Source organism: Rhincodon typus, chromosome 4 (assembly GCF_021869965.1).
Source record: "Rhincodon typus isolate 14 chromosome 4, sRhiTyp1.1, whole genome shotgun sequence".
Lineage (NCBI taxonomy): Eukaryota > Metazoa > Chordata > Chondrichthyes > Orectolobiformes > Rhincodontidae > Rhincodon > Rhincodon typus.
This window is the reverse complement of record NC_063335.1, coordinates 28365325-28386165: the sequence shown is the minus strand read 5'-3', so window position 1 is coordinate 28386165 and position 20841 is coordinate 28365325. Positions and strand designations below refer to the sequence as shown.

Below are 20841 nucleotides of genomic sequence, written 5' to 3'. Positions count from 1 at the left end.
TGGCAGGCAGCACACTATAAATTTTGTGGCAATGAATCTTGAAGAATATAATGGAATTGCTAAGAATGAATCTTGAGATGCCAGAGTGAAATACATGTTTGACAAAAGGCTACAGTAGTGATGCAGTAGCTGAGGTCAAAAACCACTCATATAACCTGACAAAAAGTACAGGAAATTCTCAGGAGTTGCTTCTGCTCCCTCATCTCATCAAAGCTATGTCATAAGACCCCTCAACACAAGATGTGGTTACCCTAAAACATAACAATGCCTCAGTAAAACTGTAAACCAAATACAGTTGGTGGTCTGATTTTAGTCTTTACAGCAACAGGAGGAACAAATTAAATGATTCTTTAGAGTCATACAACAAAGAAATAGGCCTTTCAGTCTACCAAGTCTATCCTAACCATTAAACACCAAACTACGCTCATCTCATATACCTACACTTGGCCCATAGCCAGAGATGGTTAGCAATAAATGAGGACTAAGATTAAAAATAACTGAGAAGTTCTTTACAGTTTACAGGACGGGTTACCATCATTTTCAATGGCCATGAAGATGATTTCCTATCTTAATAACTGCACCTTACGATTTACATTGACTTTTTTGACAATATCCTTGTATACTTGATTTTTAAAAATGTCAGAAGAATTGCATTACGAATAGTGCTGCTGTAATTCCTGTAAATATGTTTTGAGCTCTTGTGCATGTAGACGCCTAACTCCAAGCAATCCCAGTTCTGAAGAATGGTCACTCGACTGGAAACGTTAACTCTGATTTCCCTCTGCAGATGCTGCCAGATCTGCTCAGTACTTTTTTCCATCAATTTTTGCTTTGTTTCCGAGCAATGCCAGTTTGAGCCTCTGATTTTTTTTGTTTGTTTGTTTGCTAATGTCTTCTAGATGGATGAGCAGGCTATGTTGGAAGACACTCTGGTTGCATTGCCTGACTTGGAGAAGGTCACGTTCTATCTGCAACAGTGTGAAGAAGAACTACTAGTAGCAAGTAAGGCATTTTCTTCCCAATGTGCAACAATAAATACAGCTCTATTGAAATCTTGTCAAAGAGGTTAACTAGTGCTCAAATAAGTGACTCATTTGGAGCCATATTATTGAATCATTAAACAGTACCTGTATTGGTTTTAAGAGATTCCTTTGCTGAGGTGGAGCCTTAAAGACATACAGTTTTGTTTAAATAATAAATAATCTATTGAATAGATGGACATATTATTAGGTGCAGGAGGAGGTCATTCAATCCCATCGAATTTGCTCCACTAATTAATAAGATTACATTTGATTTGATTGAGGCAGCAACTTTGCTACGTCTCTCTGATACCCTCTGCCTCTGTTGTTAGTCAAGAATTTCTCTGCCTCCGCCTTAAAAATTGTTCAACAAGACTGTCTGTCTCTGAAATAAATCCACGAAGGCCGGTATCCCGTCACCAAGTCATCCTTTATTTACACGTACACACTACATGACACCGACTCATCTAGCTCGTTCCAGTGCCTCTGTTTGGGATTATGTCCTGAGTGAGGTTATGCAATTGCCTTCACTCAAGTGGTGTTCCCCAAGCTCAGTCAGATTGGTGAGGGTGTTCTCTTCCATCGTTTTACCCTGTAACTTATAAGCTTCGCTTGCTGCAGTTTCTAATGACAAAGCCAATCGTGGTGCCTGTTTGAAGTCCAGTTGGCCTTCAGCTAGTAGGCACATTTGCACAGTCACATCATTAACCCCACTCTTGTCACCACCTAACTCCATGAAGGCCAATATCTAATCTTTTATTTGCATGTGTATGATATGACGGCCTCCACTGTTCTTTTGGGAAGAGTGTTCCAAAGACGTATGACCCTCTGCAGTCAAAAATTCTCCGAATCTCCATCTTAAAGGGGGAACTGCTTATTTTTAAACTGTGTACCGTGGTTCTTTTATGTACATTAAGGGGAAACATCCTTTCAGCATTCTCCCCGTCATGTGCTGTCACCATCTTCTATGTTTAAAAACGATCACCTCTCGTTTTTCTAAGTTCTAATGGATTCAGTTGAAATGTCTATTGCCCAAAAATTGATACTGACTTCCTTTTGTCTGAATTCTGTAGTATGAGGCACTTAACAGCTGAAATGATCGTGAGATAAGTTTCAGCCAAACAGGATATGAAGGACTGTTCCTGGGAGGAACAGTGTTATGGTCCCAATCATCAGTGTTAGGATAATGTGGCTATCAATAAATTTGCACATCCTTTAAGTTGAGCCTGATGTCTCACAAGAGCTTATCGTGTAACTTAGATGTATTGTAACTAGCTATTAAATACTCTGGCCCAATCAGTGAGGTCCAGTCCTATGGCTGAATTTAAGAAAAAGCCTGAATCAGCTCAGAAACTCAATACCATTGACCAATGTGACTGCACTCAATAAGAAGGAGACTTTATAGGTTTCTGAAGAATGTTTGCTGATCCCAAGAAAATATCCAAAATTAATTATTTTGAGGTACATTGACTCCTCATGACTGAGACATCAGATGATACAACTGATTTCACAAGTTTAGAAGAATTATTCCATTATCTTCCAAATAAAAACAAATATTTAAACACTGATCATCAGTATCCTTGACACCATAACCATCCCAAGTTAGGGATTAACACTTGATCCAATCAGTTCAGGTGTTCAGAAGAGGCAGTATCAAAACAACAGTTAGCTTTATGTCAATGATTTAACCTAAAAAAAAGACTCCAAATGTGTTCATGCAAGATTGGAAGAATTACATGAGAGCATACCTCATTAAAATGGCAGACGGAGAGGATTACTTTCAGAGTCACTGATATCTGTGCTGGGAGAATTTGAGATTTCCAACCCAAACAAATAGAGACTTGTTGGGGAGTGGGGTAAATCTACTTTGTTTTTCAAAACCATTTTATACATAATCGAAAATCTAGGAAACCAGTTTGGAGGGTGATGTTACATGAGGCAGTTAATACCTGATTGAGTTATTTGACATCATGAGGTAAGCACTGTCCAACAGTCTATTAGAGACTGTTCCTAGAAAGAGCTAACCAGGGGCCATATTGCAAGACCAGTTGTCAGTGCTAAGATCAATGTAACTAACAGTTATGTTACTTAATTCTAAACTGACTCTGATGATTCACAAGAGACTGCAATGCAATGTAACTTGCTAGTAAGTGCTAAGTCATAGACCCATTCAGTTGATCAAGATTGAGCTTATCTTCTGCCAAAGACTTAGAGTCATCTTTCCCCAGTCAGTGTCAGTAACTCAGGCAAGGATTGACAGCACCATCCAAGGCATCTCAAATGGTTTTGGTGATCATGACCACACCATATAGCACGCTACCAGAGGAGTGGAGTTCATCATTTTGGGGAGGCAATGGCCTAGTGGTATTATCACTGGAATGTTAATCACGGCAGATGGTGGAATTTGAATCAAAACCTGGAATTACTCATCTAATGTTGACCGTACAGCCTCCAATCTCTAAGGCTGTGGCCATTCTGCATCTACTGAGTAGTATCTCTTACATGTCCTGGCAGACTGGAGTTCTGCTGATTGGGTATAATTGTAGAATGTATAAAATGACACTACTATTTCCATTGTGAATTGAAATGATTAACTCCCCCTGACAATTTTGCCTGGCTGTAAAGTGATTGAGACTGATTTAATGCATATCACTTGGGGTGGCAGGGTGGCGGGTTGGCATGGTGGCTGAGTGGTTAGCACTGCTGCCTTACAGCACCATGGACCCAGGTTCAATTCTACCCTTCAGTGTTTGTCTGTGGTTTGCACATTTTCCCCGTGTCTGTGTGGGTTTTATAGAATCCCTACAGTGTGGAAACAGGCTTCAGCCCATCAAGTCCACACCAACCCTCAGTGCTTCCCACCCAGATCCATCCCTTAACCCTTTCCCTGTAACTCACCTCATCTACACATCACTGAATGCTATGGGCAATTTAACATGGCCAATCCACCTAACCTGCACATCTTTGGACTGTGGGAGGAAACGCATGCAGACACAGGGAGAATGTGCAAATTCCACACAGACAGTCACCCAAGGGTGGAATGGAACCCGGGTCCCTGGCGCTACGAGGCAGCAGTGCTAACCATTGAGCCACCGTGCTGCCCTCTGGGTGTTCTGGTTTCCAAAGGCATGTAGGTTAGGTGGATTAGCCATGGGAAATTCAGGGCTGCAGGGATAGGGTAAGGGGGTGAGCCTGGGTGGAATGCTCTTCGGAGGGTCAGTGTGGACTCGATGGGCTGAATGGCCTGCTTCCACAATGAAACTTGTAGCTATCCTATGTTACATTTTGCTGGAAAAATCATCTTGCTCTTGTTGGAAGAATTTGCAGCACTTTTTTCATAAGCCTTGCTTTATGTTGCTTATAGATTCTTTTTACATGGAGTCTGTGAATAGGTTTGGTTTGATTTGCTGTTCACTAAGTAAACAGCTGTGTAGCTGTAAAATAAACCACCTGCTGTACACCACATTCTGCCTAAAGCTCAGTGTTTTATAAAATGCAGCTCATTCGTTGACACTATCCTACTGAAGTCCATTGCAAAGCAATACTCTGTGTCATCCTTGAGTGCATTCACAGACTGTTACTTGTTGATAAACAGCTGTCCCTCAATTTGAGAGTAACATGAACTTTAGGGTGGAGTCTATTTGTATTGGATCTTCAAATGACAGAACATGATGCCTCTCAACTGACATGGGAAGGGTCTCCCTGAGGTAGTGGGATTCTGAGTGCAGAATCTGCTTCCTTTCCTTTCCTTCCTGGTACTGCGTGTCATTGTTAAGGAGTTTGGACCTAAGTGATGAAACAGTTTGATGGACACGTCATTTTGAGAAATTGGTAGCAAGCTCTTTCCCAGTTACTAATACCAATGTTACCATACTTCAAGAAAGATTCATGGTGTTGTAGAAAGGTTTACTTTATCTTCCGTGGAATGCTGGCTCATGGACAATAGAGAGAACAGGATCTGATGGTGTCCAGTCCATTTGGAAGGGGTTTTGCCTGAATGGTTGTGGAGCTGAATTCAAGAACAACACAGTGTTTCCGTGATGGACCTCCTATTGAATTCAGAAGGTTCAGCTGAGACATTACTGATCGAAGTTCTCTCGCACTCTTCTGTGTTGCTGATATATATTTCAGGTCTCACTGCAGTACAGGAACAGTGGCTACTTCTCACCATTCCAAGATCATTGTGGAATGTAAATCAAACTGTTGGCTTTTTTCACCTTTTGTAAACTCCACTCTCCTGCATCCTCCATTCACATTTTAAGAAGCTCTGTACACGAGAAGTGTTTGTTGTCTTGAATTGTTTCTTGCCAAACACGTGCTACAGTCACTTGACAAAGACTGAGCTGGCCCAGCAGGTCCATGTCAGATTTCCTTCTCAAGGCTCACCCTTTGAAAGGGGCAAATTACAAGTTATGGCAAGTGCACAACATATTCTTGAGTGTCTCCTTCAGCATATAGTGGAGGCTTCAGTTGATAAATGAGTTTCGTTTTGACAACATTCAAGGACAAGCCAAGTTTTTTTGTATGCAAAAATTAAGAGATGGAGAGTATCTTACAAATCTGATACAGTGACATTGCAGTCATCTGTAAACTGTAGATCATGTATCTCTATGGAGGTCAGTTTAGGTCTGGCATGAAATGTTAGAGTCCTCTACTTATACAGCAGTTAATATGCCAGTGGACTATGATAAGGTGAACATCTTTAAGGAGAATAGCCACTGTCAGATTACAAGTAGGACGTGGGCTCTCACACAACCTTGCTTGACACTGGACCGGATTTTAAAGGCATCTGTTTCAGATCTCCCACTCAAGACATTTGCAGGACTGAGATGAAGCATTGTTGACATCCAAATCATTGGAACACAATCCTCATGCTTTAATGAGCCAAATGCTTTGGGCAAGTTGATGAATGCAATGAAGCGTTTTGGTGTCGTTTTCAGTATCTTGCTTGGATTACCTGGTGAAAAAGTCTATGTTGGAACTTCCTTTGTAATGTTCTTGACTCCACACTGTGTCTCTGGAAGGATTTCCTCAGTCACAGGAGTTCGCAGATTCTTCAGAATGAGCATCAGGATTTTCGCTTCACTTCCCAAACATTTCTGCCCTCATTTGTCACTGTTAAAACTTCTGTTTTGTATTGTTGTCTGTGACCTGGATGTATCCAGGCAGTTTCACAACAACAGCCAACTCCTGCACCTATTTCTTAGGTTCTTATTTTGGATACAGTCCATGCTTCCAAATTGGTTTTATTTAATGAATCATAGAAAATGTTGATTTTGAAATTTCTAACCCAAACATAAGAAAATGTTCATTCATTGAAATAAGTCCTGATCTTCTGAGTAACCAGCACCTGTTATTAACCAGTTGCTCACAGAAGTAACTAAGAGTAATAAAATCAAATTATATTCCCATTTGGGAGGTTTGCCTGCCAAGAAATTCTCAATGTTTGCCTACGTGATGATAATATGTCTAATTTTTTAAAATTGCTTTTATTGTTTCGCAATACTTATTGATGCAATCATTTTTATAAATTGCCTACTCAAGGTATAGATGCAGACTATTCCTTTCATAGAATCATACAGTACAGAACAGGCCCTTTGGCCCATTGAGTCTGTACTGTCAAAAATATACCATGGGTTATATTCGTCCCACTTCCCTGAACCAGGCCCATGGCCTTGAATGTTATGACATTTCAAGCAGTCATCCAACTAGGCTTCCTGCCTTAAATACCCTTCCTGGCAGTGTCCCACCACCCCCTGGGTGAAAAATCTTTAAATCCTCTCCAAACCTACACCCTTTCCCTTTAAAATTATGACATCCCTTCAACTTCAATTTATCCTCCAGCTAACAACAACAGCTGCTTTCTATTCACCCTGTCCATACCCATTATAATCTTATACACAATTCCCCCCTCAACCTTCTGTGCTCCAAAGAAAACCATCTGAGCATATCTAGCCTCTCTTTATCGCTGAAATGCTGCATCCCAGACAACATCTTCTCTGCATCCCCTCCAGTGCAATCACAATCTTTGTCCCTTGTCAAATGAAATGGAAAAATATGAATAACCTGAAAATCTTGTTTCATTTCAGTTGTTCAGAAAACCATAGCGCAAACTGACATAAGCAGTGAAAGGATTGAAAAATAGTACAATTAAAGGAGTAATGAAACACCAGTAGTTACTGCAGCATAAAAAGTGACTGCTGATAATATAAACAGCAACTACTCTGTACTCTGGTGTGGAAAAGCATCTTTTGCAAAGAAATAAAAATTATTGGAATCTGAATGGAAACTTTTACTTACAACAGTATTCAAACAATATTTTAACCCTGGGGTGGCACAATGGCTCAGTGGTTAGCACTGCTGCCTTACAGCGCCAGGGACCCAAGTTGGATTCCACCCTTGTGTCTGTGTGGAGTTTGCACATTCTCCCCGTGTCTGCATGGGTTTCCTCCCACAGTCCAAAGATGTGCAGGTTAGGTGGATTGGCCATGCTAAATTGCCCACAGTGTCTGAGGAAGGGTCAACCGGACCCGAAACATTAACTCTGTTTTTTCCTTCACAGATGCTGCCAGACCTGCTGAGCTTTTCTAGCAATTTCTGTTATGTTCCCAGGGATGTGCAGGCTGGGTGGGTTAGTCATGGGGAAATGTAGGTTCAAGGGATGGGGTAGGCTGCTGTCTGTAAGGGCCGGTGTGGACTCATCGGGCCAAATGGCCTGCTTCCACACTGTAGGGATTCTATGATTCTATCTGCCTGCTACAAACCATGGTAAACATCAAGCAATGAAAATTGCCACAAAAACAGAAATAGCCGGAGAAACTCCAGAGGTCTGGCAGTATCTGTGGACAGAGAAACAGAGTTAATGTTTCGAGTCCACTGGCCCTTCAGATCTCAAACTGCTAGTTGAGTTCATTAACCAACGTCTTGAGCCTTGCACTGTTGAGATCAGGATAGTTCACTGCTTGTCTCTTCCCTTTACCGGAGTTAAAACCAAGTTCTACCTTTAAAGTGAGGAAAATGTGTTGTATTTTAGTTTATCCATGAAATGTTGACATGGCTAGTGAGGCTGACATTTATGATGCTTCTCTAACTGCCCTTGAAAATGTGGTGGTGAGCTGTTTATTTGAGCTGCTGCTGTTGTTAGGGTGACACCAACAGAGATGTCAGGAAGGGGATTCCAGAGTTTGGACCCAGCCACACTGACAATATTGTTGCAAAGAAGGACGGTATGCAATTTGGAGGGGATCTTGCGGCCTTCTGGTTGGCAGAATTGCAGGTTTGCAACCTGCTGTCAGTAGAGCTTTCAGAAGCTGCTGTGGTATAACTTACAGATGGTACACACTGCTGCAGCTGTGCGTCAGTGATGAAGTTTGTGAATTGATGCCAATCAAGTAGGCTGCTTTGTCCTGGATGGTGTTAAGCTTCTTGAGTGTTGTTGGAGCTGCACTCATCCAGGCAAGTGGGGAGTATTCCATCAGACATCTGACCGGTGCCTTGTTAATAGTGGACAAACTTTGGGGAAACAAGTGGGAGAGTTATTTGCTACAGAATTCCTAGCTACTGGTGATCTGCATTTACTTTTTTTTTTGCTCTATTTTCTGCAGATAATCCAATCATGTACAAAGTAGAAGGGAATCGACAAGCCTTAAAAGTGTTCTTCCACCTTGAGAGCTACAATTTTGTTCAGCTTCCTCAGAGATTAAAGAGTGGAGGAGGTCTTAAAGTTCACCCAGTACTCTTTACACAAGGTCTTGGATACTTCCCACATAGTTTACCAATTTCTGCCTTTTTTTTCTGATATAGCTTAGAATTCCTAAATCTGAGAAATGAACATGTCTTTCCTATTTAGCAATGGAAAGTATGGAAGGATATTACTACACAGACAATGTGTCCGTGGAAGAATTCCAAGCACAGATCAATGCAACATCTCTTGACAATGTAAAACGATACGTGCAAAAGCTCAGGTAAGGACAAGATCGTCCTAAATTTTGTGATGAATGTTTCTAGTTGATACGTGCTTTTTAATATTTAAATTCATTCAAAAGAGATCATTTGCAACAGAATATCTTGCCAAACCTTTCAGCAGTGAATAAAGAGTAAAAAGCATATTGTGTAACTCTAACTTGCATCATGATAATACTGATTCTAGCTATTTTATAAGCTGTTTGTTGACGTAAATCTAAGTGATATCTTTGTATCATTAATAACAGTTGGCATAGAGGTTACAAGGGGCCATGGGGGTAGATGGAGGCACAAGTTGTCATGGAGGGTATGAAGTTCATTGGTGGCTGGGGAGGTGTGTGAGTTTATAAGGGGAATGGATGATGGCTGAGGGTTAAACGGCCGAAAGGATGAGAAAACAGCTGGAACGAGTTCATAGATGAACCAAGGCAGTCCTTTCAAACAGCTCCCCTTGGCTGCCCTTATAGCTGCCTTCGATCTGTCTGAAGAGGCGCGGGACCGGTTCTGAAGAAGGGTCATTGGACATGACATGTTAACTCTGTTTCTCTCTCCAATGATGTTGCCAGACCTGCTGAGTTTCTCATGAACTTTATGCTTTTATTGGCGCAGGACCAACTCTATTTCACACCCTACCCCTTCTATCCAAAACCTCTTCTGCTCCCCTCCAGGAGAGAAAGTGTTGCCAATTTGGACTCCCTTGCCTGAAATGGGTGCTCCCAGAGGGAAATTCCCCATCTCAAGCTGCCTTCCCTAAGGTGCAGAAATATGACCCCATGACTTCATGTTCTATTACTCTCTAACCAGGATAATCAGCCATTCAGGATCTACCCTATCAGGTTTAAACAGTTTTATATTTCTTCATTATTCCAAACTCAAGTGAATTTAGGAACAGCTTTGATGAAGAGTCATCTAGACTCGAAACATTAGCTTGCTTTCTCTTCATGGATGCTGCCTGACCCGCTGTGATCTCCAGCATTTTTTGTTTTCAAGTGAATTTAGACTGATTCAACTCAATTTTTTGTCTAGAATCAGTAAATCTGGGGAAGCCTTCTTTGTACTTACTCCGCAGCAAGGATCTTCCTTGAATTGGGAGACCAAAATGTACACAGTACTTTTAGATGTGGTCTCAGGGCTCTTTACAATCACAGCAAAAGTCCCTTAGCTCCATGATCCAACTTAATCACCTTTCTAATTGCTTGCTGTATGTTATGTTAATTTTCTATGATTCGTGCATCTAAATTCCTCTGAATACCGAGATTTATACGTCTAAGCTTTTTAACAAAAAATTCCTGCTTTTCCGTTTTTTCCTACAAATGCGAGTAGTCTGACATTTCTTTCTTCACATGGTACTGCAACTGGCATTGCCCATTCACCTCAAATTGTTTATATCCATCTGCATCCGTCTTTTTGCATCCGTCTCTCGGCTTGCTTTCCCGTCTGGCTTTGAATTGGTGGCAAACCTGAATGTATCTGTGTGGGATTGCTTCGTACAGCTGGTGTAGACTGAGGCAAGCAAAGTGACACCCTTCTCATGACAGCAAGATTTCACAGGCAGAATTTACTGCAGCCTGGTGTGGCTGGAAACATGGTGGCCAGGCCCGGCTAAATGGCAGGAGAGATCGTGTGCCGTTCTGCTGCAGCTCTGTCAGCAGCAGGTAGCCACCCACGCCAGAAATCAATAATGACCCAAGTATCCCTGACTTCACAGGAATTTAGTGGGAGCTCAGGGACTCCATGAGAGTTGCTCAGCTTTTCTGACCTTCAAACTCCTTTGTGTTTGCTTGTGGCTGAGGTGTATCTGTTGGGGAAGTGGATGGTGGGGAGTGCTGTCAGCCTCTCTCTGTGTTCAATTGAGACACCTAGCATTGGGAAATGTCCCCAAAGAAACCTCAAACCTGTCAGACAATGATGAAATCTGAGGCTCCTCCGCCATTGTATCACAACTTGCCTTACTTGCCTGAGGCAGTCACATCTTCTTTTTCTCAACTCCTAACTACCTAACCAACTCTAAACCATTGCCTAACCTAATGAATGCGGCTACCTGCTGAGGCCAAATGTCAAGGCATCTCTTGTCCCAGTGTCTTGCAACCTTGGTCCCCAAGGGCAACTAGGGACGGGCAATAAATGCTGACCAGCCAGCGATGCCCACGTCTCACGAAGAATTAAAAAAAAAGTTCAACGTGGCAAGGCAGTGGTCTAGTGGTGTCATCAATAGTTTATCAATCCAGAGACCGAGGGGGTTGTGGGGACCTGGATCCAAATCCCACCACGGCAAATAGTGGAATTTGAATTCAATAAAAAAACCTCTGGAATTAAGAGTCAAATGATACCCATGAACCCATTGTCGATTGTTGGAAAAACCCATCTGGTACATTAATGTCCTTTACGGAAGGAAACTGCCATCCTTACCTGGTCTGGTCTACATGTGACTCCAGACACAGCAATGTGGTTGACTCTTAGACTGCCCTCTGGGTAATTTAAAGGTGGGCAATGAATGCTGGCCCTATCCAGTGATGTCCTTATCCCATGAATGAATAAGAGAAAAGGTCTGGCAGCATCTGTGATAAGAAATCAGAGTTAACGTCCTGTCACCCTTCCTCAGAACACACATCCCATGGATGAATTTAAAAAAAGCTCAACAACTCTGAGCCAAAGTTTCTCAATTACAGATACTGCTCACAGAAGTAGTTGATTGTGATCACATTGCTATCTACAAAGCCCCACGTGCTGTAAATGTAATACATCTCCTACAAATCAACCTCGAATAAAACAAAGAACTGTGGATACTGGAGGTTCGTTTAAAAAAAACAGAAATTGGAAGAAAACAGAATGAACATTTCCCTCCTTCAGAAAATGCTGCCAAACTTGTTGAGTTTTTCCAGCAATTTCTGTTTTTGTTACAAATTTGTCTCCATTTTTTTCCCATCTGATTAAAGTTTTTTTGTCATAAATTGAGTTGGTTTATTTTTAGGGTTTTGAAAATTAATTAATGTAGCTCATTTAAATATTAATGTAGTGAAGTATTTATGGCAGGCTCCTAGTATGCATCGCTCCCAGATGCAGAGATTCACCAAAACTGTATTGTTCTCTAAACCTGCTATCCTGCACCTCACCAGGTTCAGGATGTTAATAAAATCAAAAAGTTCTGGGAACGCATGGGCCAGGCAGCACCTGTAGAGAAACTAAGAAAACATTTCAGGTCACTTCCATCAGAAGTGGACACTGAATGCTGTTGGAAAATCTCTGGTACACAATTTAGTGATCAGAGTTCTTTATCTTTGGTCCTTAACTTATCTTAGTCTGTACTTATTTGTAGGTACTTACCTCATACTCTATTTTAAGCTTCTCTTTCTTTGTACTTCGCAAAGAGCTCATTCTAATTAAATTCTCATGTTACAATGACTCAGTCAGTATCCATCTTACAGTAATTACTCCCTATTCAGCAATCCACTTAGAATCTGATGAACTGCTGGCTGGTTTGCAGTTTTCAAAGTTCTGAGTTGAATTCAAAATATTGGCCAGAAATTATGATTAGCACATGGTAGCTTCTGCAGATTAGTAGATTAGAGTTGTGTGTTGGGATTGTGTGGACTTTCTTTGGAGCAAATATCCAACATCTGTACCCCTCGAAAAAGACACTTAAAATCAGACAGTTCTGAGGACTCCAACTCACTGAAACTTGGAAGCAGAAGTTGGAGGATTAAAAACTACTAAAACTGTTGGGTACCTGTTAAGTGACCACCCCCGACAATACCACCACCCACCCACCCCCAAAAAAACCTGACAACCCCACATCTTCTGTTTAATGACCACCCCTGTCCTGACCAAACAATCCCCTTAATAACCCAATACTACCACTGAGCTGACACTCTGCTGACCTGACCTCATCGAACCTAACCACAACTCTTCCCATAAAACCACCCCTTCACTTCAACCAAGTGACAAACCCCACCCTCGACCCAATTCCACCTCTACTCCCTGATCTGTCTCCGTAAGATGCAAATCCCGTCCACCACACTTCCCAACTGAATTCCTTGATCTATCCTAAACACTCATCCACTTCCCTGACATCCTATTCCTCTCACTCCGGTGGCATCCTACACCCTGCCTCTAACTGGCATCAAACCTGCTCACCCACCTGTTACTCTTTGCTTCTATCCAAATGCACTCACTCAGCTGCTTCCTGACCTTGCACTTCGCTTACATACCCAACTCTTCTCAGTCGTAGTGTCAGAGACTACAGGACATTCAAACTCCAGAATACTTCACCTGCTGTTGGAAATGAGGATGTAATTTCTGCATTTGGCTCTAATACTCCCTGTGAGCATTCCTGGATTGGTCACTGCTGTTTTGTAACAGGAGGCTTCTGAGCAGGAAATTCGGGGGCAGAACTGATCACGGTGTAAGTGTACATATTTTTGCCCAGTTGGGATCAGAGAGAGGGTTTCCAACCACTGAATGGACCATTCTAATCTAACGTTGATTTTGCTTTTGTGCTCCTCCTGTGCAGCTGTAACCTTGTATGCCTCACTCTGTCTAAACACCCAATTATCTGTATGTCCTTGTATGTTCTGATCTGCCTGTACTGCTCGCAAAACTAAACTTTTTACCATACTTAGGTACATGTGACAACAATTAATCAAATCAAATCAAATCAAATCAACCCTGATTCAAAAATCTGGACCATTGACACCAAAGACTGGATTTCATAATTAGATGAAATACAGCATCTCCCTTATATTTAAACTCCAGGATAACTGATGCATGACCTACACTAGTCATATTTCTTTGCTGATTGCAGATCACCTTCTGTTTTGGAGATAATGAAAATTGTCGACCTTAAACACCCCATGGACAAATAACTGGTGCAAACCAAGTTGACAAAACTGTTTTAAGTGTAGAACGTTCTTGAATGGTACCCAAAGTTACCTCATTAGATGTGGGGCCCCCTAAAACCAAGATGTCTAGGCAGAACAAGTGTATGGAGGCTGAGGTCATCGTGGATGGTCTACATAGCACCAAACGTTAGTGGCAAGAGAGTCCAGATACTTAGTTATCTTCATGAGATCTTGGATCCTCCTCTGGCATCCTGTTGTATATCTTGGGCACATTTCACTTACTACTGTTACTTGCTATTTGTTCAATAAAATCTACACAATGGCTTCCAGAGCTTTCCGAGCGTTCCTATAACTACAATCAGAACTAATAATTTTTTTTAACCTTACAAATGTTTGCAAATTTGCAAGATAAAGAGTAGTGCTTCAAGGTTTCTGTTAAAACTTTCTAGACTTGTTACTTTTTTCGTAAGCTAAGTAGGAATGCCAATTGCTTAGAGAAAGAGACCTTTTGAATTTTATTTGCAGTTTTGGGCAGTTTTGCAAAAGTTTTCAAGTGGCTCCTGAAAAAGGGAAAAGATAGTTAGATTTGTTTACACAGTAAGGGGAAGGAGTTAGTGATAGTCCTAGGCTGCAGGTGCTTGGATAAAACTCTGAAGAGATTATTTGAAACTGAGTATGTTTAAGTTAGGTATGTTTAATCCAGGAAGAAGGTAACAGATCTACCAGTCTGGGAGTCGAAGTCAAATTAAGCCCATTAAGTGTTAGATAAAGGAATTTTCTGGTGTGACAATGGATATTTTTGGGTACTGTACAGGGTTTTTGGGATCCATAAAGAAGTTTATTTTGTGATTACTGAAATTATACTTTACCTTATGTTTCAAACTCTTTAGGTTTTAGCTATAAGTGAATAGTTTGGTTTAGTCTATTTTATCTTCATTTCTTTTGCTTCAAAACTTCAGTTCTGTTGCTAAAATAAAGTGACATTATGTTCTTATGTTTTGGTGAGAAGCTACCTCATTCAAACCAAACAAAACAAAATGTGATCTATCAAGCCAGATTTCAACCTAGAATCTGATTTGTCCGTAATCATATCAGTCGGGAATCATAAAATTGTTCAAGTTCCTGGAGCACACTCCCCCTGCAAGTGCACTTCTCCTCTAGGAGTGCTGGATGGCAGAATCACCCACAGAAGCTGCCATTATTAACCACTGAGGGATTGTTAAAATAGTTGACTATTGGATTACCAAAATTTACTGGGTATAATACATACAGGATGTCTGGAGCTGGAGAAGGTGGAGAACAGACTCATTTTAAACAACTTAAAGGAGTAACTCACATTAATTTTATCAATTCTTCCTCAGAGTCTTTCTATCATGTGAAAGGCCAGCATTTTATTGCTGATCACTTAGGATAATGGGCTTTGTCAGGTCAAAATTAACTTCTCAATTAAGTTCCGAAGTTGAAACGAGCTCAGTTTGAGGACTTTCCATATACTGTAGAACTTAGCAAAATCAATTAAAATTGAATCTGGGATCCTGCTCATGACTAATTGGGTCAGTTGCTGTTGAAGGGTTATCTGTTCTGTGACAAAGGTTAAAGGCATCAATACAAAGGTACCAATTTGTGGCAGGATATTCAACTACAGTGTGGACATTCTGAACTTTCAATGTACTTTACTTCAACTTGATAAACTGTACTCCTGAATTTATCTACTCTGTATATGTTTATTTAACACTTTCTGGGAACTCTTTCTAATGGCTTCACTCTTTCAACAGGGCTTTCTATCTCGTCAAATCAAATTTGCCTCCGAATTCATCCAAAGCAGCTGCAATAGATAAGGTAATTAAGACAAACATGAAAATCTTCATATTTAAAACCCAATGAATTTCATTCATTCCCTGAATGGATTAAAATTTGGAAAATTGTTATTAGCTGCAAAAATGTTTAGTTTGTTTTAAAAAGTAGAAGCTAACGTCAAATTTTTAAAGGAAAATAAATGCCTTTAATTTCCTTGCACAGTCCAGAAAGTTTTATGCAGTTGTGACTGACTAACTTATGTCCTTCATCAGCTTACCTATTATAACTTGCTGCCCCTAATCCGCATGATGAGACAGTATTGACTTTAGTGTTGTCTTCCTTCTGCTTGTAGTTTATGCGGCCTTTCAATACATTGGATGAACTTCATCGGCTGATGGAATCCTTTATCAGGTCAAAACGTACAGCATCCTGTGCTTATACAGCCTGCAGTGCCTCTGGTGTTGGCTTAATGTCAGTTTCTTCTGAGCTTTGCAGTCGCTTGGGGGCCTGCCACATCATGATGTGCAATAGCGGAGTTCACCGGTATGAGAGTCTGTCTTTTACAATCATTAGAAACTTTACGGATAATAAAGTCACCTTTTTTTCTGATCCATGAGATGTAACTTAATATTTCCATTTTCAGAAACAAAATCACTTCACTGATTATGCCAGAGTTGTAAACCAGAATTTGAAGTTTCTTGATGTCGGTGTTCATTCATAGAATCCCTACAGTGTGGAAACAGGCCCTTTGGCCCAACAAGTCCACACTGAACCTCAGAGCATCCCTCCCAGACCCATCCCCCTATAACCCTATAATCTACACCTCCCTGAACACTATGGGCAATTTAGCATGGCCAATCCACCTAACCTGCACATCTTTGGACTGTGGGAGGAAACCAGAGCACCTGCAGGAAACCAGCACAGACACAGGGAGAATGTGCAAACTCCACACAGACAGTCACCCGAGGCGGGAATTGAACCCGGGTTCCTGGTGCTATGAGGCAGCAGTGCTAACCACTGTGCCACTGTGCCACCGTGCCGCCCAAATCATGTCATGTGCAATTGGTCCTTTAAGAAGAGTAATTGTAGAATGATGGGACCTTGTTTGGTAGAGGTACAAACCTAACTATGGAACCTCTCCTGACTGGTTTTCTTCTGCCTAAAACCATTTCCATGATTTATTGCTGGAGAAGATGATGGAAATTAGGATAGCATGGACAGGCTGTGCTTGTTTCGCTTGGCTTTAGAATGAGTATTGATTTGATTGGAGTATATAAGATTCTGGGTGGTCTTGACAAGATGGACATGTTTTCTTTTGTGAGTGTAGACTGGGAACCATTGTTATAAAATTAGGATAGAGCTGAGGAGAATGCTTCTGTAACTTTGGAACTCTCTGCCTCAGCAGGTGGTGGAAATAGATTCATTGACTATTTTAAGGCAGAGATTCTTGTTAGGCGAGGGAATGAAAGACCTGGACAGCCTACAGTCTTGGGCTGACAAGTGACAAGTAACATTCACACTACACAAGCACCAGGCAATGGCCGTCTTCAACAAGAGAGAATCGAACCATCACTCTTTGACATTCGATGGCATTCCCATTGCTGAATCGGAACTGGGAGCTTTGTGGGATTTACCATCAACCAGAAACTGAACTGGAATAGCTGCATAAAAACTGTAGCTACAGGAGAAGGTCAGACGCTCGGAATCCTGCAGTGGGTAACTCAACTCCTTACTCCCAAAGCCTGTCCACCACCTAAAAGGCACAAGCCAGGAGTGTGATAAAATACTCCCCACTTGCCTGGATGAATGCAACTCCAACAACACTCAAGAAGCTTGATGCCATCCAGGACAAAGCAGTCTGCTTGATTGGCACTACATCTGCAAACTTTCACTTCTTTTACCACCAACGCTCAGTAGCAGCAGTGTGTACTATCTACAAGATGCATTGCAGAAATTCTTCAAGGCTGCTTAGACAGCACCTTCCAAACCCATGACCACACCATCCAGAAGGACAAGGGCAGCAAAAACATGGGAACACCACCTCCTGTAAGTTCCCTTCCAAGTCACTTGCCATCCTGACTTGGAAATATATCACCATTGCTTCAGTTCTGAACTCCTTCCCTAATGGCAGTGCGGGTGTACCTACAGCGCATGGACTGTAGTGGTTCAAGGCAACAGCTCACAACTACCTTCTCAAGGGCATGGGACATAGAGATGGGCAACAAATGCTGACTCAGCAATGATGTCCACAACCCATGAAAAATGTTTTTGAAAGAAATGGAAATGTGGAATTTGAAAGTGAGCGGCAATGATCTTGTTGATAGAGTGGGCTCAAGGGGCCAAATGTTTTACTTCTCCTATTTGGGATATTTGTATGCTATCTAATATGGTCATAATATGGTGGTGGTACGTCATTCCAGATCTCACAGGGGAACTTCTGTTATGATAGCATATATAGTATTGTGGAGTTTTGTCTAGTGATAGTAGAGGCTTCTGCATCAGTTTCATTACATAGTTGACCAGGAATTTCAGTTTATGTTACTGCCAACTGGTGTGTGTATTGGTAGGATTTACAGCTTGATAATCAGACCTGCTTAGCTGTTACCAAGGCGTCTGTTTTGGTCATTATGTCCTGGGGTGCAATTTTAACGTCGTGCTTCTGACTCAGAGGTAGGGACATTATCCATTGTGTCACCATACCTCCATTGGGCATATTGTAATAGGATTCAGATGGTGGCATAATGTCTGACAGTTAATTTCTCATCATTTGATATTCAATAACTCTGGTTCGCTTCAAGGTTACAACATGTTTATGTTACAAGAGTGGTGTCAAATTTCAAAAGGGCACATTGACTAAGGCAACTTGATGAGGTGGGATGACCAAATCTAGAGCCTGTCGGATGTCAAGAAGATTATAGGGCAAGATAAGGCAGAAAAGGAAAGCTAATGTCTAATGCCACGAACTAAAGAAAGGGAATGAAAAATATTGGCAAGCAAACTCAAGGTCAAGCCAAAGATGCTTTATGGATGCATTAGGAGTAAGAGGATAATTAAGTAAATAACAGAACCTATATTCAAAAAAAGGCAAAAAAAGTAACCTTTATGTAGGGCAGATGTTTCTTACTGAGTCCTTAACATCTGTCTTCACAAAAGAGGAGGACAATACAGATACTGTCTTCGTGGGAACTATGAAGTATTGAATATAATAAACAGAGAGAGTGAGCGGAGCTATTAATGGGTTTCGCACTCTTGACAGCAGATACAGGAACAGGCTCAGACAAAATGAGGCTGTCAGTGGAAGCTAAGGAGGAAATAAAGAAGTTGTGACCATCATTTTCCATTCCTCAGCTGACAGAGGTATGGTGCTGGAAGTTAGGATGACTGCTAACATTGTGATTTTGGTCAGCACAATGTGGTGTTCCACTTGGAGCTGGTGTACTTGGCCAGCTTCCTGGGCAATATGGTCTGGATCTCCCGGGAGCCGAACGTGTTGCGCTTGATGTAATGGACCAGGCTGGAAGCCTTCCCCATGATGTGCTCGAAAATTTCGTTGATGCACGAGTTCATGATGTTCATGGCCTTGGAAGAGATGCCGGTGTAGGGGTGAACATGCTTCATCACTTTGTAGATGTGGATGGAGTAACTTCCTTTCCTGGAATTTTTCCTCCTCTTGCTGCTCTTCACTGGCAGTGTGTTCACTGCTTTCTTAGCACTCTTCTTAGCAACTTGTCCTCTCCTTTCGTCAACCGTGATGACAGTCAACTATATGGTGTGTTCGTTTAAAAATAGAGATTAATAGATAGAGGGGAGATTTAGTTGAAATGTACATTGTGAGGCGCCTGGATCAAATGGATTAGAAATGACCTATTTACCTTAGCAGAAAGGTCAGTGACTCACAGGCATGGATTTAAAATGATTGATGGAAAGGTCAAAGTGGACACAAGGAATAGTGTATTGACCCAGAAGCTGATAGGAATCTGGTACTTACAGCCTGAGAGGATAGTGGAGATAGAAACCTTCAACTCATTTACAAGGGGTTTCAGTATGCATCTTACATTTTGTAAACTGCAGGGGAATGGACAAAGGCAAGGAAGTATGTTTAGGCAGCGAGTGGTTCATTTATCACCTGCACAGACATGATGGGAAAAGTGATCTCTTTCTGTATGGTAAATTTCCTGTGATTACTTCCACCAAAGTAAAAAAAAATTAAATCGTTGGCAAATTATTGAAATCAATTTTGAGGGACAGGAAACTGTCAGTTAGAAGGGTACATATTCATAAAGGACGATCAGTACAGATTTGTCAAGAGAAAATTGTGTCTGACTAACCAGTTTCAATTTTTTTGAAGCAGTAACAAGGAGAATTGATGAGGACAGTGCAGTTGATGTGGGACCTGAATTTTAGCAGGCTTTTGGCTAGATCCCACATAGCAGACTGGTTAAAAAAAAAATGAAAGCCTGTGGGATCAAGGGGAATGTAACAAGCTGGATATAAAATTGCCTCAGCAGCAGGAAAGGAAGGGTCATTGTTAATTGCTCTTCTTCTGGCGAGAAGGCCTTTTCCAGTGGAGTTCTGCAGTGTTTAATGCTAGATTCCCTGTTTTTATCTGTGGGTATATGTTACTGATTTGGGGTTAAGTTAGGGAGGTATAATGGAGAAGTTTGCAGACGACACAAAATTGACCATGTGGTTGAAAGCAAGGAGGACAGTTGTAGATAGCTGGAAGATATAAATGGACGAGTCAGGTAGGCAGAAAACTGGCAAATGATCTTCAGCCCAGAGAAGAATGAAGTTGATGAGATTGGAGATGTCAAACAAAGCAAAACATCAAACAGTTAATGAGACAATAATGAGACGTGTGAAGAAAGGAAGGGACCTTGCAACAATTGGTCACAGATCCCTGAAAGTTGCAACACAGGTTGATAAAGGTGGTTAAGAAAGCATATGGAATGTTCTCCATTATTAACTGCAATGTAGAATATGAGAGCAGGGAGGTCATCCTGCAAGTATAAATCATTAGTTAAACTACAACTTGAGCACCAGGTAGAGTTCTAGTTACTTCATCACAGAAAGGATGTAATTTCAGCAGACAGGGCACAGAAAAGATTTCTGAGGCTGTTTCCAGAATGTGGAAAAGTGAAAATATGAGGAAAGATTGGTTAGACTCCAATTTCTCTGGCCCCGAAAGCAACTGGTGAAACAGAAAGGGAACATGCCATAAGACC

General features: G+C 41.3%; 1 protein-coding gene across 3 annotated transcripts in view; it reads left to right on the top strand.

The window, feature by feature from the left end:
• prex2 (phosphatidylinositol-3,4,5-trisphosphate-dependent Rac exchange factor 2) overlaps window positions 1-20841 on the top strand; it is a 248085-nt gene that overhangs the window by 220874 nt on the left and 6370 nt on the right. For all 3 annotated transcript variants that reach the window (XM_048596382.1, XM_048596381.1, XM_048596383.1), the window contains 5 exons: window positions 900-1002; window positions 8624-8767; window positions 8869-8983; window positions 15595-15658; window positions 15969-16159. In XM_048596382.1, coding sequence (XP_048452339.1) covers window positions 900-1002; window positions 8624-8767; window positions 8869-8983; window positions 15595-15658; window positions 15969-16159 — 617 coding nt within the window. The remainder of the gene's footprint in view (window positions 1-899; window positions 1003-8623; window positions 8768-8868; window positions 8984-15594; window positions 15659-15968; window positions 16160-20841) is intronic.